The following is a 25603-nucleotide window of genomic DNA, read 5'->3' as shown; positions in this document are numbered from 1 at the left end:
CTTAAATTTAGTTATGAAAGACTTGGTCACGATGAGATGATAATTTTATGGCCTGCCTCAGTACACAATAGTCACAATAAAAATAAAAATAAATGATGATGTATATACACACACATACACATATATACACGCACATATATACACACACGCACACACATATACACACATACATATCTATACAGTGTGTCTGTGTGTGCGTGTGTGTCCGTGTGTGTGTTTATCACTCTTTAATCGCACTCTCAGGTTCAACAAGCCTTCTCTCAGTGGACACATGCACACACAGTTACAGCATTGTCCTCCAGTTCCTGTAGCTGCAACGCTATCTCTTACCAGTAAATCAAGTGACTCAACCTGACTGCCACCTTCAGAGTGAGTGAGTGAGTTTGTACAGTAAACCTTCATCCCTATACCTATTCCTTGCCTGCTTCATTTTATTTTCATTCACATTTTTGTGAAGATACTTTATACTTTAGGTTGATGACACCTGACACTTCATCTTCTTTTGATTATGTTCTCTGGCACAATGTCTGCCTTACCCCAGCTATCCCCAGATGCTTATCTCTGGCAGTGTGGCAACCATCTGTTCTTGTGACCCCATTCCCTCCTCTATCCCCCAGCCATTACCTGTTGACCTTCTCTGCTGTTTTTGGATTCTACCACTACATCAACTTTCTTGGCATCTCGCTAGTTTCAACCCAACTACAGTAATTCCATTTATATCGCATTTCCCTTCATAAGCTGAAAACACATATCTTTAAAAACCACTTTCCCCTCCCTCTCTGCTGCAGTACAACCGATTTTGTCCATTACATTCCTCTCTCCATTATCTTCTTTCTTCTTGTCCTTGCACTAAAAATACTTCTGTCTTGTTTGAATGAAAACTTTTCATTTTTAATTTTTCAAAAAGGTTACTTTTTGTGAAGCATCAAAAATGTCTTGTACAATTGGACATGGGAGAGCAATCAGATACTTTCTACTTGAAGTGCTGTTGCAATTAAAATAAGTCACCCTGGATAAGATGTTGGGTTCTGTAAATATTACTAAAAAAAATTGGCTCTACCTACCTGCTCTATATGAATGAATATGAGAGAACTTCTGTTATGATTTGGTGCTATATAAATAAAACTGAAACTCAAATCGAAATAAGATATTCAGATAAATAAATATAATGAGGAGCCAAGGACATGGTACAAAAAGGCAGAGACAGAAAGAGGAAGAGAGAACAAGACAAAGAAAAAGACAAGAGTTTGTGCATGCATGTCTGATCTTAGAAGAAGAGTTTAAAGTCAGAGACAAAATGTGTGGGTTGTTGTACCTTCAGTGTGTATAGCAGACACATAGCTCCAGTTATATCTCTTGACAATGTCCACCATAGCCCTTGCCTGCTGGGCATCCGAAGGCACCACTCGCATAAAATACTTATAAAGGCTCTGAAACAATGAAAACAAAAATCGGTGACAAGCAGAGTTATCCAGGAACATCTAGAACATCTAGGAAAGTAATGGGTAACTTTACATAAATTGGTTAATTTATTCCCTCTTATATCTATGTGCCTACAACTGCAATGACAATTGCAGGAATTTGTCTAAAGGTACATGGACTCACCTTATCGCTGAGGTCCATACTTGTGGCAGAGTAGGCAATCTGTGGTATGTTGAACAGCTGTAGAAGGTTCTGGACCTGGATGGCCACTGAACTAGACCCCGGTCCAATTAAACCCACAATAGGTTTCTTCCCCCGCATTGGAGTGGCAGAGGGGTCTGCGCACTTCATTGTCGCTCCTCCACCTCCTCCCCCTCCCCAAGGACCTCCTCCACCCCACTCCTCAGCCTCATCAGAGGAGACCAGTGAATCCCGTATGAACTCGATGCTCTGCTCCAGAGCCACAGCTGAGTGCCAACAGGAATCCCGGATCTCACAGCCCAGGGTGATGTTGGGAAGGATGTGCGGGTCATTGTTAATGCGGTCCAGTGTGTGCATCATGGCCTCCACCCTCTGGATGCCATACTGCTCTCGCACGGCACCACACTTGCGCTCATGTACCTGTGCAGACAGGGAAGAACGCACAATCAAATCAAGTCAAATTGCAATGACATTTAGATAACAGTGTTGTCTAAATATTGGAATTTATGCCATCATCAGTAATGTTGGCATTACTGATGATTGCATTTATTACTCAGACACATTTTCATTTTTCAACAGACTGGATGAAGCGTAAGACAAATTTTTAAAATTATGCTTTTAACACATATCTGCTTCACCGTTTGACTAATATTGGCTTTATCCTCATATGGCTGCCATGTTCAAAGATTTATTTTTTCCTGTTTGCAATTATCCCTAATGAGATGGAATAAAAAGCTTAAATGCCAGTGGGTCAGCTAATGGAGGTTGAATGTTCATGGACTCACGCAGGGGTACCCATTCTACAAATTGGGTCTTAATAAGCAGAGCAACATTATGACTCTGTACAAAAGATCAGAAATCTGGCCAAAAGTTATCTAGTAATTTTCTCACCATCATTTTATCCATTTTCTGTCCTAACTTCTGTAAAACTTTCAAAGAGCTTCTTTCAAATCCAGGCAGGATAACACATGCTCATTGGGAGTGGAATGTGAAAATTTAAAGTCAGAAAAACTAAATTCCTATAATTCTATAACACACAAACCATCCTGAAAATATACGCAGACAAAAGAAAAGAAAAGAAAAAAGAAAAATTACCTTGTCAGCAGGAGGCTGATGATGGACGGAGAACAACGCTCCAATGATGATGTCACCAGGTATGTGCGCAACAACTCGTCGTTCGCTGGACTGGGCAGAGTCAGCTTGACCAGGCCCCCCCCATAAAAAAGACAGAACTAGCAGCAGCCAAAGCATCATCTTGGTCGGTTAAGCTAACAAAGGAGAAGCAGGTCTCAAATTTGTGGTGTAGAGCCGTCACAGGGAACTACTCGTCCAAGAAACACTTTTCCTCTCCATGGCAAGAAGCTTGTGGCAAGGGGGAGTTTTTAAAAATGGAGGATTTCAATATATTCCTTTCTTCTAACTTGTCTTTCTTTCCTGATGATTTCAAGGTGGCACCATCACTGCAACAGCTGAGACACTAGCCTTAGTGATGTTCTTCTGAACACCAGGAACAGCTCTTATGTGGCACTGAGATAATCTCCGCAGTAACAGTTGAAAGACAGACATGTTCACATAAACCTGTGAGCAGAAAAGATATTTGTTAGAATTTGAACAAGCATGCTAACCACACAGACTTGTTTGTAGTTTATAAGTTTTATCAATTTACTTTTATATAATTACTGACTGTAGACACAACCTCCTATCGTAAGCTTGGCAAACCTTCAACATAACATTATTTACACTTATGCAGTTATAAACTTTGACTAAATATGCTTCTACTGTTTCATTAGCTCCCAGTTTGATTATGGGCACTCCTCTTTGTTTGAAAGAGGTGTGAGACCCATCCAATTACTGTACATTTATCAAGATTAGTTAATTATGTTGTACAGTGCATGGGAAAAATGGAAATACAGTAAAAACTACAGTATAATGTAGGATTCATATCTCAAATGAAAAGGCAAATCTGTTGGCAGATCAGCACACCCAATTTTTGTTAAACACAAGTAGTTTTAGTAAATCAGTCGTTCAATCAAGTTTAAGATTAAATCCAAACATATTTGTATAAATGAGGTCCAAAGACCTCATTTCCTCTATAACCCATTTCTATTCAAACTTTGTCTTTTCTCCTACCAAAAGAAAGTGGGGCGAACTGTGCGACATAAGTCTGAGCTCATATCTGTCACTCTTACTTGACACCATGTTTACGTGCACCCGTTTCACAACAAATGTCAATCTCACCATATTGGATTTTTACTTGAAACGTTGATGCAAACTGTGAAAACGAATATAATGGCCAGTCCATTGGCTACTAGAGTTACCAAAAAAATTAGTAATTACTGTTTGTTCTTAATGAAGCTCAATGTGTCGACTAGAGTACTGGCTCAAGACCAGTACTTTTGATTTATATACGGAGGCCAAGCTTTCTGACCTTGCTCTGTTCTTCCTGGAGAACAACTCTAAATCACTGTGACTGAGCAGAGTCATCATGCTCACCACTGTGTCAACATAATATCAATAACCACAAGCTGCAGTGAGGAATCTTCGGTTGTCCGACACGTTTTATACAGCACTCACTCGTAAAACTGTGGCACCAACAAGGTCACATAAAACCACTGGAAGTCCCATCTTTCTCTTTAATTTCTTTTTGTTTTGGTCCTTGAAGATTAATTCTACTGTTGAAAGCAATGTTGACTACCAAAAAAAAAAAAATCCATCAACATACCGTATTTCACTCCTCAAGTGTCTGCCCCTCGACTCTAACCAAATATAACTTTGTGTGTTATACGCTATGCTCCTGTTGCTTTAATGGTATTAAATACCGGCTTTTGGGTGTTCTCTAGAAAATTGAGCCCACTGCCATCGTTCTTATTACAGTTAAATTTGTTTTCAAGACTGAAAAAAAGACTACTACACATCTTTTGGCAAAAAGTGTTCATCTACTATTGAGTGTGTCTTGTTATTATGAATTACCCTTTGCAAAATGTGGGCAAGACAACCACTAAGTGGATGATTCAAACAGATATACAGGACACACATCTAGCTACAAGAGATACACCAAGTATACTATGTTTAACAGTCAGCCAAACAGGGGGGACATCAGTTTCCTCCCCTGAATAAACTTTCAAGTAGCCATCCTTCATCATTAACCGGCAAGTCTTATAATTTGCTTAACCTCAGAGCTACACAAATACTTTACTTAACTGCGATGGAGCGTTTGAATTGACCATAAAGAGCTGGGGAGCTGGGACAGTTTAGAGAGCAGAGGATGGCATCCACTACTTATGCATAACAGGATCGAGGTTGTGACAGGGATGTTGGTGGTTAGTTGAGTGGGGGAAAGGGGGGCAGAGAGAAGGGAGGAAAAATAAATGAAGGTGGGGTGTAGAGAAACATAGAAATAGAAGATGAGAGCGAAACGGAGGAAGGGAGGGAAACAGACCGCATTAGATGAAAAGACAGAAGGAGGGAAGATGGAGAGAGGAGGAGAAAGGGGGACAGAGGCGGAAGAAAGAGAAAGAGGAAGTATATGGAGAAAGACGTAGAGGAAGAGAGCTAGAGACAGAAGGAGATAAGAAAGAAAAAGGAGGAGAGCGCGAAAAAAAGAGACATCAAGGGACAGAGAGTCTCACTGAACGTAATTAACATGACAGTGTCAGGATGGCAACAGGGCTAACTGCTGCTCCAGTAAAGAACAAATCAAACAAAACTCAGGTCTCGCTCACACACACACTGTCTCCATCAATGATGCAATTCTGTCTCTGTCTCCCACTCTCTTTATCTATTGACACATTCATGTAAAGATTCAAATATCATTTTCAAACTCTCCTCACTTAAAATTTCTCTCCTATGTCCATAGACACATTCCCACTCACCAGAAAACCATTCACAACACGTTTCTCCCTAAGAGAAGCCACTGTTTCACTTGCAATCCACACTCAGTCACATACATGCTTTCTCTCTCTCTCTCTCACGCTCCTCCTCTGTGTCACTCCCTTGTTGCGTAGGCCTAACTGTAGCTGTACAGAAAAGAAAATCAAATTCTCATTCCCTAAACAAATATCTCGCACACGCCATAAGGCATTTATACCTCTAGTTCTATCCAAACTATGCACAAGGGCATTATAGAACCTTCCAAATCAACTTTTACAGACGTTTAACACACATCTCTCTCCCTCTCTGCTTTACTTTAATTCAATGAGTTTCATTAGTGCTGACAAACTGTTTTATTTGTTGAGAAAGCATTTAATTTACTGCATGTTAAACAGGGACAATAGCAACTGCAATTTATTCGAAAGCATCTCTCGTACGCAAACAAATTTATTTTCTCTATCTTGTTTGGTATGACGCAGACATTTCTGTTTGTAATTAACGACGGGGCAGGGGGCAGCGTCTGGAGTTTTCAAAAAAAGATTGTAGTTGCTCCTCTCATCATCTGAGCAGCTTGACTTTGACTGTAAAACTTTACTGACTGCATATTTTGACTGGTTAAATTAGCGGAAAAGAAAGTATCCTAATGTGAATATACATCAGGACGCACACTGACGGCATTTGTTCACCACACACGTTCACACACTGAGACATAAGCATGCTGACGGAAAATGCAGCCACCTTGTATGCCATACACTGATAGATATGCATTCGCCTACATCATTTTAAGAGTGAAGAGGATCTTGCTTCTGTCACCCTCTTGACGTGAGCGCTTCTCTCCCTTATGTTCTATCAACAGACAATATAATCAGTATGTATCAGTATGAGGGTTTTGACGTGTATAATCTCTATTCTGTGAATATAAGACATACCACCCTCCGGTTACAGTAGAAAGCTCAGGGTCATGAATGGTCAACAGCAACACGGAGCAAATAAGCACCATGTTATACCATATCATCGTGTTTCTCAAATTATTTGCTGGCAATTAAAATAGGTCATGCTGTCTTTTCTCTGTAGTGTGGACAATTTAAGGAAGCAGCAATATTTTGGGAAGCTTCAGTTACTCAGGGAAGGTTTTTTGCTGAGTGGGCATGTGACAATTAGTCTCCATGTGCCTCTTGTTCCCAACTGGTTAGAGGTATTATTTTTTGCACCTGAGCCCCAAAGAACAACATGTTTCAGCATGATTTAAAAAGATTAAAGGTTTATTTTCAACATCCCTGATTGCTGCCTTGTTTCATGAATTATCTCAGTGCCACATAAGAGCTGTTTTTGGTGTTCGGATGAACATCACTAAGGCTAGGAGATACAGTCTCTGACTGCTGCAGCTAATTGCATTTTTCTCCAACAGTCTATCTAGCTAAACAAGTCTCAATAAATAAATATGGTATGATAGTAAATCACCTTATCAAACCACAAAGGGCATGAAGATGTCACACGTCAGAATCTCTCTGAAATTAATATACTAGTGACAAAGCCAATACCTACAAGTATGTCACTGTATACTTGCTGTTGAGCACTGTTACCTATAAGCTACCCCCCTATGGCAAAATTACAGGCTCAATAATGCATGTACAGTCATTGTTGTCAAGGAGTACCAGCACAGTAACGTCTTTTACCTGCTGCAGCGACATCAGACAAGGTGTGACAGCGGCGCCTGCAGAACTCCACCAAAGAAGCTCTGACCTTAAATCACTTCAACCTGCAATGTTTCAACAGGGACTTGCAGCCTACACCGGTAGTCTTCTCAATCGTCGATTTCCAGCGACCTCATGGTAACCTACTTTACATTTTTTATTGTTATTTTTTATGTATTATGGTATCGTTGATGTTCAGTATAGCGTCCCTATAAAAAAAAGGAATCCACTGACGGAGATATCACGTTAATATTGTGGTATTTTGAACATTCTTTATTAATCAACGACGTACACGTACAGCGTCTGGTCAAACTGCATCTCTCCAAGGAGAAATAAAATCCAGAGACAACAACAATGACTGGCTGGCGCAGCGCTGCATCCGCCAGCCGCAATGAGAGATCAGAGTCCATCATTTGCACCGACACACACACACACACACACACACACACACACACACACACAATTTTATTACGAGGGAATGGTGCAAAACATGAGAGAGACACCGTTTGAAATGAACGTGGCTACAGCGTGCACCGATGAAAACCGGGTTTCTTATCCTTCTCTGTCTTATTGGCATGACTGGATCTCCTAGAAATCTGGGCAACTGGCTGCTTTCTTTAACCAGGTAACACCGGTACGGGATATAACCTTCTACTACAATTCAAGGATAACAGGTCCAGATGCAACTGCAAGTTAGTCCCTTTAGGAGTATCGCAAGAACAGTAGGTAGCCTAATAACAAAGTGCGACAAAATCACCCTGAACAGAATACAGAGGAGGATAGACAGGATAAGTCTCCGTAGAAATACTGAATGAATCTCGGGGATCTTTCCGCACAATCTTATCAATAAGCCTTACCTTATGGGAACCTATATGTCTGCCCGACCTCACCGGCGCGGTCCCTGCTGGATAATGAGGTTGCGAGTTACTATCACAGAGAAGAGATACCTACTGCCGATAAAGCGTAGTCCAATGTCAAACACACCGGAGCTGCCTCCGATTGCTCTGCAGCTCCCGAGCTGCCTCCGTTTTCCAGTCACGAACACCTGAGCCTCTCTCCAAACACCTCTCCTCTTCATCCCACCCCTTTTCCTCTCGTCTGCTGCCCCCCCACACACACACACACACACACACACCATCCCACACTACCTCTCTCTCTGCTACCTTTAGCCCCTCTCCCACAATTTTAATCTTTCCAAATGTATCCTCCAGCACCCTACCCTCATCCTCTAAATTCCCCCCTCTCTCCAACTGTACTCATAACACTCCACTCTTCTCCTCTCTCTTCCCCGTGTGTTTGGCTGCCGTGTTAAGCTCTGAAGAGCGGGGTCATTCACTTTGTTTTTTGGGAACATGTCTTTCACCTCATCCATCCTGCATTATCCTCCTGTCCTTCCTCCTACCGACCTGACGTGGTGAGAAGGGAGGACAAACTAGAAAAACCCTGCTCGACGAGCAGACAAGCGGCTAGTCTGTTGACCACTGACGCTAACTACGGGAAAACAAGACCGTTTCCCACAACAAGAGTGTCGCGTTGTCTACCTTAGGCCGATGCTCTTGGCTTTAGCTTAGCATTAATCTTAGCTCGATATCCTAAACCCACGGAGCAGACGAGGTTTAAAGGTGAAAGGTGGTTCAACTACGCCGCTAAGTGACGCACGGCGATAAAAGTGTGTTCCCCCACTTATTTACTTGAGAGAAACAAACCCGACTTTTCTCCGCCTTAAACCCCTGCAAGTCTTCAGCGTCCAGTCCTACAGAGCCCACCCCGCTTGAACTGTGGCACAGGGCCGCGCTGCGCCGGGGTGGGTGGGGGGGGGGGGGTACGTTCGCGTGAACACCTGTTCAGGGTTCGAGCGTGATTCGGCCAATCAGAGACGAGGACCGGTGTCTCGCTCTCGGCGTGGCCAAAGGAACAGACGTGTATAAAGCGAAAAGACACACTGCTGGTTGATGTGTGTGTGACTACTGTCTTCTTCTCCCTGTCTCTCTCACCCCCCCCCCATTTCCCCTCGCGTCCGTCCATCCATCCCTCTCTCTCTCTCTCTCTTTCTCGCTCTCCCTCGGTCGCTATTCTCTGTTGCTACCTCAGCCTAATTAAATCCTGCACTCACAGACGCCTTTGATTTCCATTTCAAATACTGGTAGATCAGTAAAAAGGGACGCAGAGCCCATAAACTGCAAACATACTGTATCAATAGTTTCCCTCCACGAGTTATAACCTAATATGTCAAGGCTGAAGGCGGTCTGAGAGTATCTCCCTCTCCTCTCTGATCAAATAGACACCAGAGGTGACACCGTGGGCTTGGATAACGATGCAGTGGAGGGGATCGATAACATTTGAAGTTTCATGGCGGTCAGAGGAGTAAAGAGCCATTAACCTATACAGCTTCGCCTGGCGTCCACCTAAGAGACCCACAGCGATCAAATCATTAAGGATGAAAAATCGATACAAATCTAATGGAAACATTCTGGTCCCGTGCGACCGTCTCCAGCCATATAACACTGAAAGTGACTGCCGGCAGCGACGGGCTGTTATAGGTTTTGCACGAAAATAACTTAAGCTTTACATTTTTTTCCCCTTTTTTCGGTTTAATCAATAATTTCAAAAGATTTTATTCAATTTTATTATGTTATTTTATCAATATAGACGACTGTTGAGATATACAGTGCAACACAATGCAAAAAATACACTTTATGGGCATATGATGTAAACTTCTCTTTCCCATTCCTGTACTTTTCTCAGCTCTGGAGAATTTGTTTGGAAATGTGACTTACTGTTTCACAACAAATGGGCTAAATAATATGTCCTTGTAAAAAATAACGAGTTCGGTGATACAGTACCGTGGTACTAACGTTGGACCCACATAAATCTCGCATGAATTGTAGGAGATTAAATATACCATGTGTGCTATCCGGTCGCTTTCAGCTCCTCGTGAGCAGCCTACCAAAAACAGTTCCTCACTGGGTTATTAGAGAATTGTTTGTAATGTGTTTATTCCTAAATGAGCCTACAACACGTCAAGCGGCGTTATCCGAGGAAGCCCTCCCTCGTTGTGGTCACTTTGAGATGCATTCCCATGCATGAACTTGACTGGTTTTGGGAAAATAAATGCATGAGAAATTCACCTTACCGGGCCATGCCACTGCATCAGTCTCCCTCCACGAATGGAAAAAAAAAAAAAAAAACAAGAGCAGTAGGAGTCACATACCTTCGCTTGCAAGACAAGTGAAGGTTCCTGGAGAAGCGCAGCATCCCTCAAGCGTCCATCAGGGCATCATGCTCGCGGTGGTTAATCTACTTTTTCACTATGGCAACAAATGACACCCCCCCCCCTCTCTCTCTCTCTCTCTCCGCCGCGCCAAGCGCTCCAATGAGGAGGCTCCGTTCGTGTCACAGGTCATCCTCTCTCTCTCTCTCTCTCTCTCTCTCTCTCTCTCTCTCTCTCTCTCTCGATATCACACCTACCTCCAAGATACCATCTGGAGATAGATACTGATAGAGAGTAGCCCTAGAGGAAGAGCGAGAGATCGAGGGAGAGACAGGGCGAGGGGACTGTGTGTGATAGAAGGGGTTTTAGAAGCTTGGCCATGACAAGGTTTGGATTAATTTGCCAGCCAAATGCATTTGGGATTAGTAGACCATTAAAAGAGCAGACACACACACACACACACACACACACACACACACACACACACACACACAACTACACAAAATCACACACTAGTCTTCCTCACGCACACACATGCAGGCTGGAAGCGGCTTTAGCTGATGCAGTGATAGCCTTACTAACCCCGACCTCTATCTCTCTAACTCTCTCCGTTTCACTCTTCTGAGCTTGTTTTGACAGGAAGAAGTGGACTAATGGGCAAACATAAGAGTGCAAATGCACACACAAACAAAGTCTTGCTCTCACACAATTTTATAAGAGTTTGTGTGTGTTTGTGTGTGTGTGTGTGTGTGTGTGTGTGTGTGTGTGTGTGTGTGTGTGTGTGTGTGTGTGTGTGTGTGTGTGTGTGTGTGTGTGTGTGTGTGTGTGTGTGTGTGTGTGCGTTGCTTGTAGAAACTAAAAGACCAAGAATCCCCAAAGATGAATTACCAACCCAGCAAAGTAGACAACTGCCCCAGGGCCCCAAAGAGCCCAGGTTGACTGTAATAATGTTTTGCCATTTATTTAACTGGTCTGTACAAACTGAAATCGATTTCCTGGATTCTTACCTAATCTTGCAGCTGATAGAGGGACTAGGTGTCCGATGATTATTATGCTTACATGTTGTATACTCTTAAATACATTGCATTGAATCAATTTTTAGCCAAACTAGTTGGAGAACATGAGGTAGTCCTTTTGGCCCACCGTTCACTTTTTGGCACAGGGTCCACCAGTGGGTTCATCTGGTCCCGAAGATGCCAAAAGAAAAAAAAAGGCCAGATGCAGCATACATATGATATATGACATATGATTTTGTTATGATGAAAGTCAAGCTGGTTTTGTTTTAGAAGAGGATGGAGCGTCAGGGGACCTGATAGCCAGACCGTAGCTGCCTTTCCTCTTCAGACTGTGTAATCTCAAAGAGACATAACCGAGCGATGCCTTCCAGCAGTTGTCTTGAGATCATAAAGTCGAATATTTAGTCAAACAACCAAAAAAGAGGGAAATATCAGTTGAATCAGGCAAGTTACACAGCCAGACCAACAAGTCAGCCTACAGTATGACCTGTAATGTTTCAGTTTTCCACATAATGGAAAACTGGTAAGCAATGTACTATTTTTGTGAAATTCATCCCACTAATATTGGTGAATGTAGCCATATAAATAAATAAAGATATCCAAAGCCTCAGGGGAAGTTTCTGTCTGCTGTCATATCACATCTTGTCCTGGATTTTCGAAATAGAGGTGTTTAGGATGGATGAAAAGCCAGAATGATCAGGGGTCACATTTCCATGGCAACCCTTCACTGTTGTAGTAAAACAGCAAATCAACAAGCAGCCAATGGATCAGCTCAATATGTCTCATTTGAATCCAGTCAAACTCTCTCTCATACACACAAACACACACAGATTCAACTCATCATTCTCTAAGACGGACACCTGAACCTTTATTGATGCAAGTTTGGATCAATGGAGGAATTATTATTGATGAAACAAAGACAAATCAATGACGTGTGACACGGGCAGAGTGTGCTGAATCACCCAGAAATGGATTGAAAGGTGTGATAGAGGAAAATCATCCAGTTCACAAACTGCATGTGCGTAATCTGACACTGACACTGCTCGGCAGAGTGTGTGGGCTACAGTGGAGTGCCCCACATAGCGACGGCGACAGGTCCCCTGGTTAGAAGAAAATAGGATTACTGTGACACAACAATCGCTACAAGGAAACCCTATGTAAAATACCCGCACTCTGTATGTGGGTGTTTGTGTGTAACTACGTGCAAGTGTGCATCACACGCATATAAACATCTATAGGGTAAAAATCTCTTTTTACCACACTCCTCCGCAAATCACAAGCACAGGAGTCAGTGTCGCAGTCGGAAAATCCATTATTCAATGGTATTTCAAAATAACAGTGGATATCCATGGTTGCCATAGACACATAGCTGATTTACAGGGTTGTCACTTGTCTGTGATATTCCCAATCTAAATAGGACAAATAGAGAAAAAAAATTACAACGACATGGTGCCGACAGAGAAACAAGGACGTCAGTTATGAAACATTCCCTCTCATGTAATGGGATTCCTGCTTCATTGACCAAGTGAAGATTCGGTTTTAATGTCGCACATTTGTTTCAAGTGAACTAAAACAACAAGATTATGATGTGTGGTAAACATTCAATCCCTGGTTTTTCTACTCCTAATAAGCTTATTGTCTTAATCTGTTGAGATGTTGGTTGACACAATGTTGCTAGCTACCACAGAAACAACATTTTTCATGTGACATTTTGACACGAAAGGCAGATCTATCCACCTACTTGAAGATTACACAACTCAACGCCGCAGAAATGTTGAAATAAGTTGAAACTCACTGTACTCAAACACCTTAAAAGTCTTACTGCATTGGCAGATTTATACCTAATAATAAAATTATTGCGCGGAAAAAATGGAATGAATCTTCCTCAAAAGAGAAGCCCACTGGAACAGGAGTGAGTTTAGTGTGTAATGTAACATAATACTGTTTTTGTGTGTCATATTTCATGCAAAATCAATGCACATAAAGTTTTTACTCAGATCCACAGGCAGGCTGTCCCAGAGTCCGGGTGCAGACAAACTGAAAGCAGCCTCAGTCTAGATGTTAACTGTCAGCACAGGCTGACAAGCTGTCACAGTGTCTGACTACCTGGGCGCCCGGATAATAGGGACAGCTCACAAACTGGGGATGCTGCAGTAGTGTGTGAATTTTACCCCGCACATATGAAATAACAAAAATTTCAAAGTCCCAGTGCAAAAATAGTTATCTATCTTAGGGCTGCGAGGTATGTACCATCACACACCTAGCTTCTGTACCTCAGCACACACACACACACACACACACACACACACAAACAGTCGTGATCATCACTTGCACCGAGTTATACCAACACATTTCTCCCTCCATCGCTCCTGTTGTGTAAGCCACCCGTTCGAGTGCGACACCTGTTTTCAGTATTGGCCTGAAAGGCAATGTTCTGATTTTCAAGCAGATTCTCAGATTTCCGAGCTAAGAGACGAATGATCTCCTGGGGCCAACAAGGTGTAAATGATGTCGCAGGGCAGCAGGGTGGGTTTTAATACGAAGAAGCCTTATGAAATGAAAAAAAAAAAGGCAAACAACCCCAAGAGACACCAGCAACTGGTCATGTCAGCCACCTTCTCCCTCCTCTCCTGTCTCACTACAACTGATGAGGCGGGAACACTCTAGCTGCGCACGATGACCCTGCTGTGAAATACCGTCGCCGTGTGCTGAGCTTCTGTTTCGGGCAATAAGCGGGTCGTGCTGCCCCCTTGTGTCTGGTTGGGACAAACGAAGAGGGGGGGTTTTACGTGAAAGCCTCAATCCTGACACCGGTCAGGTCTGTACTTGATGTCACGCGGTTGTTTAAATAGTGAACCGCTGTAAATTGAGAGCTTTGCAGAAGGTGAAATTCTCAGCGAGTGCAAAGGAGACGCTCTCTCCCTCACACACACACACACACACACACACACACACACACACAGGCTGTCCGTCTGTCTCTGTCAGAGGAGCCCTGCGGACAGGTTTATCCTGTGATGGTCATTCCTGTGCGCTCCACTGCGTTCCTGTAGCGGGATAAGCTGCATCCCGTGCCTGGCCACGGCAGCATGTGACCGGCTTGTGATCTCGGCCTGTGCGCAGATGCAGAACCTGGGGAGGCAAAGAACAGGAGAAAATCCCTCTTAGTCCCCCCCCTCTCTCTCTCTTATTCGTAGTTTCCACATATTGTACATTCTTGCAATGTGTGGATGATTGTCACGCTGTACCATGTGGTAAAGATGACAACGACACAGTCAAAGACTTATTGTAGTAGTTGTTTATTATAATGAAACGTTTCTCAAAACATTTTTTTAACGTTGTGTTACATTTGTTACATTTCATTTTCACATATTATCATTAATTGACGCATGATTTTTACTATACAAACATTATTACCACCAAAATCACCCGTGGCGGACTGTAACTGAGTGCAGTTACCCAAGCACTGTGCTCAGGTACAATTTTTAAGGTACTTGTGCTTAACTTTGGTATTTTTTCATTTTATGACCTCTGCATCTGACAGCTACTGTACAGGCTCTGTCTATTTACACTGCAGATTCAGATTTTACATGCAAAACATATGATCCCTTTATAACATATGATGCACTGTTAAAGATTTAAGTATCAAACCGTATAGAAACTGTCTTCACCTCCACCATCATGAGAACGCTACTTAGAGAGTAATGCAGCAGTGAGAACAATCTAAGAATAGAAAATATAATAATCTCTCACTTACTGGGCATTCGCCTGCATAAGGAGCACTTTTACTTTTTGTACTTTAGATAAGTTTTGCTTTCAGTACGTCTGTGCTTGTAGCACAGAGTAAAAAAAAATTTTTCATTCTCATATTGCTACTTTTACATGAGTAAAACACCTAAATGCTTCTTCCACCACTGATATTCACTATGATATTTTAACTATAATGTGTTATGCTGGTGGAAATTCTCTTCTCATTTATACAAACCACTGGAGGCTCAAACTTGAGGAGCAGCAATACAAGCAAAAACATTTCATCAAGGAAAAAAATCAGAAAAATATGCCTAGTCACAATAAGGTTTAATGGTCTTCTTTTTCCTCTTACAGAGTAAAAATTTAAAGGTTCCATTCTTATCCTAACACCTTAAAACACCAGTGACACAAAATTTTTGCTCGAGGGAGCCGTCTGTGCAAAAAGCTGTTTTGATTCTCAATAATACACATATATCTTTCTGTAATGGGATAAGAGGAAACTTTCACTGCCTATTTTCATTTATGTGGGTTGAAATTTGACTGAAACTCACATCAGCATGCGCAACAGTTAAGGTCGTAAATCGAGTCTTTAACGTGGACCTGTTCTTAACCACAGTGGTCTTGTGTGAGGACGGGAAGAGGTGCCTTCTGCTCAAGTAAAAAGCAAGTACTGCACAGACCCCTTTTTTTTTTCATCAAAGAGGATTAAACTAAAACACTGTGTAATCATTTTTCAATAGATAGATGGTTCATATGTTTTCAAAGACATTATTACTTTGAATTTTCCTGTTCAGTCACTGTAAATGCTGCTGCAACGTGAATGGCTTCTTAACTCAGTTTCCAATTCTTTATATAAAGTACCAGAGAAAGCCCATAATGGAATGAGAGATACTGTATATTGACTGTTTATTCTCAAAGTGGTCTAATGTCTGTAAATCTCAGCTGTAAACAAGTTACAATGACGTTTTATTAAAGTTTTAAATGTTAGATTCTGTCAGAGGATCTAACATTTATGTGGTCCATTTTGGGGTTTTTTTTTGGCTCTGCTTAGACTGATATTACCTCTTTATAGATGCTTTGTTTTCACAGGCAGCCCTGAGGCCATAAAATAACTTTTATTGGGATTGTTTTTCCTTTCACGCTGCAGTTCTGCCTGTCACACCCTTGTAAGAATTTCTGTAGCCACCAGAAATGACATCTTTGATCTTTTTTACCCCTATCATCGCTCTTGCCCACTGTGAACCGCAATTTAGGAAGTATAAAACTTTACTCTGTGTTTTGTGCTATTTTTTTTAACATGCTGTTCCCAGAATTGTCATGCATGAACAAAACCGACTCATTACGACATGCGTCAAAAGTGAGTCAAAAGTGAACTTAAGAGAAGCCAGATGTACTCAGACACCTACTATAAGAGGCACAGTACTGGTTTGTGCACACTAAACCGGATTATTATTCTGAATTACCAATAGCCTGGCCAAAAATGGAGGCCGGTTTTAATCATCCCTTGTGTTGCACATGGCCTAACATGGCTGAGTCCAAATGGGAATGTTGTTTTCCTTTATCTAAGAGTTAATTGAAAGTTTTTCCTAAGTGATGGCTTAAGATACAAGATGGACAGTAATTTAATGTGTTTAACATGTTGTCACAATTAATATTTCCATTTTTTTCTGATGAACCTCGATAAAACTCATCCTCAACAAATAAAATTATGTAACGTAGATTTGGATACATTCTCATCTACCATTGTTTCATCATCAGCTAAAAGGGAGTCAACACAATGCCTGCTGTCAGCACACCAGTTCAGCAGTTTTCCCTGCCCTTCCTGCAACATACAGACTAGGCCAAATGGAGCGGACCCACTGAAGACACTGATCAGCAATCCTTCAACCAGAGGAGAAAGTAACCCAGACTTTGGCCATATCGAAATTTACAGACATTTAGGTCACAGTGGCACAAGACCCGATTCGGATTAATATACTGTGTAATATTAATTTTACACTCCTCCTTATCGTCTGTTTCTTTTCCCACTCTCACTTCTTCTGTTCTGAAAGCACGTACACACTTGATCATGCATAAATTCCTGGCCAGCCTTCGCCAAGGGGAGGGGTGGTGCCCCCCATACACACACACACACACACATACGCACATGTTTAGACTTCTGTCTTTGTGAGGACTGTCATTGACATAATGCATCCCTAGCCACTTGCCTAACTCCAACCCTAACTTTATCCTAACCCTAAACTAAACCTTAACCTACTTCTAACCTGAACCCTAAAACCAAGTCTTAACCCTCAAACAGCCCTTTGAAGTTGTGAGGACCTGCCAAAATGTCCTCACTTTCCAACAATGTCCTCACTCTACTTGGTTTAAAACTCAAACTGGTCCTCACAGTGTCTAGCCATACAAGCACACACAAACACACAAAGACACACACAAACACATTTCTGCCTGAGGTATAGTGGAACAGAGGTCAGCTGGTCTGAAGACAAAATGGAAGAGGAATATTATCCTGAGCATGTGATGGAGTTGGAGTACACATGCTTGTGTGTGTGTCAGAAAGAGTGCGTGAGATCACAATGAGATCACACACTTTGTGAGAGGACTGCCCCTGAAAACGGCTCAATGAGTAGGGAAGGAATAAGAGACTGCTAGCTGGGTGTAAGAGAGAGAGGGTGGAAGGAGCTTCGGTAGAGGGTTAGATAGTAGCATAGAGGGGTAGTGAGTTAAGAGAGCTTTAGCTACAATTTTTTAAAATAAGCTAGTAACTGGTTTTAGATAAATACAGGTACCTGAACAGCGTCTACTTTTTCATTAAAAGCCATCTCTAGATCAAATTTGGTTGCATGTGCAATCCTGTATTTCTCTGCTTGCAGCCCACAAACTAGAAGTACCTTTTCAGCACTGAATCTGTTCATCTTTTCTGCTTTTGCTGAGTCTACTCTTGTCAGCTGCATAGCTGCGAGGGCATCAGGTTCTCTTGTGTGCATCTTTTCAACAGGAGTTTACATTCCCTCTGTGGTTAAGACTGGAGTTGCTCTGACTTTTCACCATGAGAAGCCTGTGTGCATCTGTACTGCTGCTGCAGCTCCTTGGGACTAGTTTATGTCAGTTCCCTCGCCCGTGTGCCAACTCAGAGGGACTACGGACCAAAGAGTGCTGCCCGGTGTGGGATGGTGATGGCTCAGCCTGTGGTGCCCTCTCAGGCCGTGGCTTCTGCACTGAGGTGTTGGTCTCAGATGAGCCCCATGGGCCCCAGTACCCACACAGCGGGATTGATGACAGAGAGCGATGGCCTTTAGCGTTTTTTAACCGGACATGTCGTTGTGCCGGAAACTATGGAGGTTTTAACTGTGGAGAATGCAGGTTTGGTTACTGGGGTGCAAACTGTGCTGAGTACAGGGAATCGGTGCGCAGAAACATCCTGACCCTGTCATCTGCCGAGCAACAGAAGTTCGTCTCTTATCTGAACCTGGCTAAAAACACCATCAGCCGTGACTATGTTATCTCCACAGCAACAAGAGCAGAAATGGGCGAAAATGGTGAGAACCCCATGTTCTCTGACATCAACACCTATGACCTGTTTGTCTGGATTCACTACTACGTGTCCCGGGACGCCTTCTTGGGAGGGCCAGGGAATGTATGGAGAGACATCGACTTTGCCCATGAGTCTGCAGCCTTTCTGCCATGGCACCGAGTCTACCTGCTTCACTGGGAGAATGAGATAAGGAAAATAACGGGAGATTTTAACTTCACCATCCCATACTGGGACTGGAGGGGTGCCCAGTCCTGTGAGGTGTGCACCGATGCTCTGATGGGTGGACGCAGCTCCCTCAATCCGAACCTCATCAGCCCTGCCTCTGTCTTCTCCTCATGGAAGGTGAGATACTTTGACTGTCTCCCTCTGGCTCTGAGTGTGTGTGTCTGTTGTCTTCAATCTGGTTTAGCCAGTTAATCCAATGAAATGAGAGATCTGGTAGGAAACACATGAATCTTTTAAGAATTCATCCTCAAGTGATCCAGCCAACAGGAGAGATAAGAGTGAAAATCCTATTTTAGAGGCTATGTCTCCATATCCCAGAAAGCCTATCTAAAACAGCAACTTTATTCTGAGTTATTTAGAAAAAACAGTCAGAAATCTTGCAGTAGTTTGATGCACTTTGTATCTTACTTCAACGTGGTATTTAAGATCATTCCATTTGTCCTCACTAATATTTATCAATTTTCACACTCCAAAAATGGGTAAGGAATAAAAATCAGTTTGGGGTATTTGCTGCAATACATCACACAAACAGCAGGATAATATGTTCTTTACATTGTTAAACTCAAGTCCCATTTTATGTGCAGTCTATTTTCCTCCTCTGTTGATTTCAGTCCCTCATTAATTAATAAAAGTAAACATTCCTGTATGAGAGCCATTTCACTGAACTCATATTGGTGGACAGAACTTTATAGAGGTCTAAAGGCTCTAACCACAGTAGCCCAATCAATGTGTTTGTGTATGTATGTGTGTGTCTGTGCTTAGGTGATCTGCACCCAGCCAGAGGAGTACAACAGCCGAGAAGCACTGTGTAATGCTACCGGGGAGGGTCCACTGTTGCGTAACCCCGGCAACCATGATCTGAACCGCGTGCCTCGACTCCCCACAGCAGCTGATGTGGACTTCACTGTGAACCTCCCAGAGTACGAGACGGGACCCATGGACCGATTTGCCAACATGAGCTTTAGAAACGTCCTAGAGGGTAGGAGTAGTAGACACACACACACACACACACACCCCTACACACACACACACACACACACACACACGCACACACATATTTATATTACTGAATTTCCGTGTATTTATATGAGCATAATCCTAGGTCTAATCTGTCTAATCTAGCGAATGAGTTGGGTTCACCCATGGGTAGAAACAGAACTGCATGAGTGTGTCCGTCTGTGTTCTCACATTCAAGCTCAAACCCAGACATATACTCGCACCTAAACCTGAAAACACTGAGACACAAACTCAAAAGTAAGCAGGGAGAAATATATACGGCAAAAAACAGATACTTAAAATATACATCCAACTAAGACATGCCAAATTAATCCTTTCATGTGGAAATGAGTCATTCAATTTTCCTGGTTTGCTGCTGCCTTGAAGTGTCTTCCATGAATATCATTCAGAGATTGTCAATTCTATTGCAAATCCTTCAGCTAGTCTTAAACTCAACACATTATAGACGTCATCCATTGTAGTTATATGAAAAGCTTCTCAATGATTCGTGAGAGAGCACTTGAACACTAGAAGTGGATTCATCCAACCTATTCAGCTGTTAAAACTTCAAATGTAGCTAACATGACTTCCCAGTGTCTCAAAAGAACCTTTACAATTCTGCTGCAGAAGCCCTTTAGTTGAACAGAGGAGCTGTAAGAAACTTTTCTACACTTATCTTCATTTCCCTCCCTAACTCATTCACAAATATCTCTCAGTTCATTGTTCTTATCTCTCTACTCAGCTCACCTTTCTCTCCACACACTCTACTCAACACTGTCCCTCGTGCAAACCTCTTCGCTGTTTTCTGCTCTCCCTCTCCAGTGTGTTATCTTCCCATCCCGCTCTCTACACCTCGGTAACTCTCATTTGTTTTTACTTTCCCTCTCTCCTGCAGGCTTTGCCAGTCCATTGACAGGTATGGCAGTGCCAGGCCAGAGCACCATGCACAACGCCTTGCATGTCTTCATGAACGGCTCCATGTCCTCGGTGCAGGGTTCGGCCAATGACCCCATATTCCTGCTGCACCACGCTTTCATTGACAGGTATGATGATACACACAAACCTGTCTACTATTGACACAGGAAAAGAACATTCATTATGGTTATAAAATGCTGACAGTCACTTAATCATGTGGTCGATTACTTCTATTCACTGCAGTAAATAAACTACAACTAAACTAAAATAAATATCCATCTGACAGAAAAATTAAAGAGGGAAAAAAAAATGAAAAAAGTAACAAAAGGAAGCAGTTACAGAGGGAGTGTAAGAATACTGAGACGGGAGGAAAAGAGGATAAATAATACAGGTGTTTACCGGTAATGGTAATCTTTGGAAGTGTCATTAAATGTCTGAAATAAGCCTTTGATCATTAAGTAATTATTAGTGACTGCTTTTAATGTGCCTTAAATGATACCAGTGTAAGAACAAAAACATATTTAAACATCATTTTAAGTCACTTTTTGAATTTACATGTGAAACTTGTGTTTCTCTTAAGGTGGAAAGCAACTGTCCCCTTTGAGGATATTTAAACATTTCCACCTCACTTAATTAATATTTCTCCCTTCCTCCATATTCTTCCAATATGTCTTTGTCCACCTCCTGTTCTACCATTATATACATTCACCATGATCTATCTCACATCCATCTTTATCCACCCTTCCCTTTTTCCTCTTATATCTTCATTCCTCTTTACCTCTCTCTGTCATTTCTTCTCAAGCATCTTTGAGCGCTGGCTCAGGACCCACCAACCTCTCCGGACCCACTACCCACGTGCCAATGCCCCCATTGGCCACAATGATGGTTACTACATGGTGCCCTTCCTGCCTCTCTACAGAAACGGAGACTATTTCCTGTCCAACAAGGCTCTAGGATACGAGTATGCCTACTTGTTGGACCCTGGTCAGTACAGAACGACAATCACGTCCAGTGAATAAGTGTTTCTACAACTTTTCTCTTATGTAACACTGTGTCATCCTGTCTGTCTCACCACAGGCCAGAGGTTTTTGCAGGAGTTCCTGACGCCCTACCTCCAGCAGGCCCAGCAGATCTGGCAGTGGCTCCTGGGAGCCGGGATCCTCGGGGCTCTGATCGCTGCAGTCACTGCTGCTCTGATTGTTGTTGTAAGGAGGAAGTGGAAGCGCAATCAAAGGAGGAAGAGGGCATCGAGCTACGGAGAGAGACAGCCACTACTGCAGAGCAGCTCAGAGGAAGGTTCAGCCTCATATCAGACCACTCTGTAACTCACACAGATACTGTACTTACAGATCTATATGAATGTAAAAACTATTAGGGACACTTAGTATCTTCATGAAGCTAAGGAATGAGATGAATCCTAGTACAAGACTTCATTTGTTACTGATTTCCAGTAATAAATCTATTTAAATTTTACAATAATAGATGAAGGCACAGATGAGTAAGGGAAGCATCTTTAAAAAGTCAGTCCACCCAAACCTCAAAAAAACATACTCTGGTATCCAACAGATAGTTGTGTGTGTTGTCTCTGCTTTTGAGATATATACTGCTGACACATTTGCACCCCAATACGACAGAGGTGAAGTGAATTATATTTGTGATGATCATAGCACTGAGGACTGTCAGCAACGTGTCTTTACAGAAGCACTGTCACAGCTTTGATTATCAAGGTTTTTCAAATGTTTTCAAAGGTTTTCTGTCGCTTTTAAGTTTATCTAGGCAAGAAAACAAAAATCCATTCACTTCCAGTGTATTTACTTAGTCACAGAAGAAACAGTCGTAGATATCTCAGCAAATGAAACATGATCTATTTGAATGGCTATTAGGGGGGATTTAGGTGAACTGACCCTTTAAGGTTTGAGACATTATGGACAAGGAGTAGGAATCCAAATCATTAAGATGTCCCTCATATTTTACACATTCAGTAGATACATGTAAGAAATATTTCTGTGATGCACAAACCCAAACAAAAACTGACACTTTCAGAGCCATTAAGTGTTCATTATTACAATGCAACACATATCAATGTTCAAATGAAAACATAACGACTGATACACTACACAGGCTATTTTCTTGTGGGTATTTGAACTGTGACTTGTGTCAGGTTTAAGAGCTCATCTTGGAGTACGTTGACCGTCTATTTACAAAGGCCCCGCAGCAATCGGTGAAAAGCGGCTGTATTTAGATCGGCAAAAATGTGATTTTATTCCTTCCTTGGCAACTTTTTCTTGACTTTCCTCAATGACCTGAAGACAGTCACATTTTATGTAATTTATTGCTCATTGGTATGGTACTGTAAGTACGTGTAATTCTGTTTTCAGGACATATACTATATGTGAATACGACAAGTTTACTGAAGTAGTCAGAGTTAAATAAAATTCAACTGAACTGACTACAGCTCAAAGAAAAGTAAGAAGGAAATAAGTATTGTAGATAATTTAAAGTCAGGCCAGGTCTGCTGTAGCTGTAGTGATTGTCACAATAACAACAACAACAACAAAAAAAACTCAGTCTCAAATGACCTCTTTCTCACCCTTAAAGAAAAATCAATTATTTCAAACCTACTAGAGGAACTAAGGACCAAACTGCTTTTAAATGTGTAATTTCAACATCAGGATTCTTCTGAAAGAGCTTCCGTGAAAAAAACTAGCAAGTAGTATATGCACCTCTCTATTGAGTTTGCATGGGTCAGAATGGCCAAGCACGACCATCCACAGATTTCCCTCATTTTAATCAGTTTTTGTCTTTTTAGGGTAAAACTCTGCTCTGTTTTACAGAAGTGAAAAAACTGACCAAATCTCCGATACACTCTCTTTTGTGTTAGCACTGGTGCTAAAGGACCACACAGTGTGCTACAATGCCCGTGATCTTTCGCAGGCAAAGAAAATGGATCATGATAACAAAGGCGAATCATGAGTTTGTACATGCTGCATTAAAATCAGACTTGATCTAAGTTTTCCTTGTGATTTTTTTTTTCCGCCTGTTGAAGATGCAGGAATGTTGACTTGGGTGTTGTTTTGGCTTATCAAACATCAAAATCATGTTTTATGGCTGGTTTGAATAACAACCAGCTTTTCTCTTTCATTTAGTTTCAAAAGTTTAGTAATAGCTTAGTTAGCAGATTACATTACTAATATACAGTATGTTGGGCTAAAGCCACTGTAAATAGGCCATTGTTTCTTCAGTATATGCTTGTGTTGTGACTAAGAATTATATATTTGTAAAAATAATAGAAACAGTGCAAAGATCAGAAGTAGTAAATCATATCTGAGCTACAGGCAAATAAACAAGATAAAATAAATAGAAAATCTTTTATTTCGGATTTTGCCTTGTTCTTAAGAAAGAGGACAATCTTTAAAATAAACATACAATTTAACATTTAAATACATTAAAATTTAAATTGCTAAATAAATGGTAGCTAATTATAGTTTGAGAGGATTTTTTTTTTCCATCACAAAATCAGAAATATCAAGAGGTTGATTCTTTGCAGAAACCTGCTGTTTCAAGTTTTGGCATTTAAAAAAAAAAAAATGATAGCTGACTCTAAAATATAACAAACAACTAAAAATGTAGTGTCAAACTTACAAACTAATTGTTAGCAATTGGAAATAGAATCCTCATTTCTTTTTAACAATACTCTCTATTCTGCGGAAAAATTGCCAAGGCCCTGCAGAGGTTTTTCAAGTGACATAAAATAACTTTTGAAAAAATATAAATAAATTTAAAAAAAAACTAACTAGAAGTACTGGTTTGAGATGTAGTGGTGTAGGTTTGCTTTTGTACAGTGTAACGGCAAAGCCTGTGAAAAAACAGGATGAAATCAAAGATTGTATCAAGTGTCCATTGTACAGAATGTCCACTTTGGTTCCACTCCTTTCCTCTGCTGAAAGCAAATCATCTCTCAGAACCTGATGAGTGACAGTCTTATACACTAATCAGATACTTAGCTCTGTCTCCCAGCTCAGAAACTACAACACCTGCTTCCATGAGTGGGACATACAGACCCAGCTCTAACCCACTTAGTGGAGCAAAAGGTAACCTTAAAGTGGGGGCTGACTTGGCTGTCTGCAACCTGTACCCTTACTGGTCAGTAGAGGTGGTTGGGTGCCAGTGTGGTGTAAGGTGGAGGTTGAATGAGGTTGATTGTAAACCAGCAACTTGGCTAACACTAAAACTGGCACTTAGTAGAGTGCCTACCATATCTGATTTGTCCACATGGTTCCACTTCTCTGGTTATTTAAGGCAACTGTTTCTTAAACGGTCGGATAAAAAGCAGTTTGTCTGGTCCCTGCGTGATGTTTAAGCCCCGGTCCAATGAAAGACGAACTCCCTCTTTTGTAATTTCATTATTGTCTTGTTGTGTTTGTGGTAATGGAATTGCAGGTTTTCTCCCATTAGACTCCACTATGACAAAACAAATTTACTCCACAGTGGGGTGCATCAGGGAAAAGATTAAATCCAAGAGCAACTTGAGAAAACAGAGTAGAATCAGTGGAGCGAGCTGCTCTCTTCAGTTTTGCTCAGAGGTCGATCGGATCAGATGCTGAGGTTGAATCTTGTGGAGCTCTCAGTCTGGGGTCAGGTTGGTCTGTAGAGAGGAGCAGGCCTTATGCTACTTAAGTTCTTGTCCTGCTGGGTCATTTTGTGACCAAGGGCAGGGATGCATATAAAATATAAATGTAGTCTGTGAATATTTGGGGGGTTTTTTGGCCAG

The 25603-nt window shown here is 41.7% G+C and overlaps 1 protein-coding gene across 1 annotated transcript; it reads left to right on the top strand.

Annotated features, from left to right (window-relative positions):
• The first annotated feature begins 18210 nt into the window (after positions 1 to 18210).
• tyr (tyrosinase) lies at positions 18211 to 22157 on the top strand. The gene is made up of 5 exons (XM_040131080.1): positions 18211 to 19038; positions 19684 to 19900; positions 20813 to 20960; positions 21635 to 21816; positions 21910 to 22157. The coding sequence occupies exons 1-5, from the start codon at positions 18211 to 18213 to the stop codon at positions 22155 to 22157; spliced, it is 1623 nt and encodes a 540-aa protein (XP_039987014.1).
• The last annotated feature ends 3446 nt before the right edge of the window (positions 22158 to 25603 follow it).

The sequence above is a fragment of the Xiphias gladius genome, chromosome 7 (assembly GCF_016859285.1).
Source record: "Xiphias gladius isolate SHS-SW01 ecotype Sanya breed wild chromosome 7, ASM1685928v1, whole genome shotgun sequence".
Lineage (NCBI taxonomy): Eukaryota > Metazoa > Chordata > Actinopteri > Istiophoriformes > Xiphiidae > Xiphias > Xiphias gladius.
The sequence above is the reverse complement of the archived record's forward strand: the minus strand, read 5'-3'. Positions and strand labels throughout refer to the sequence as shown.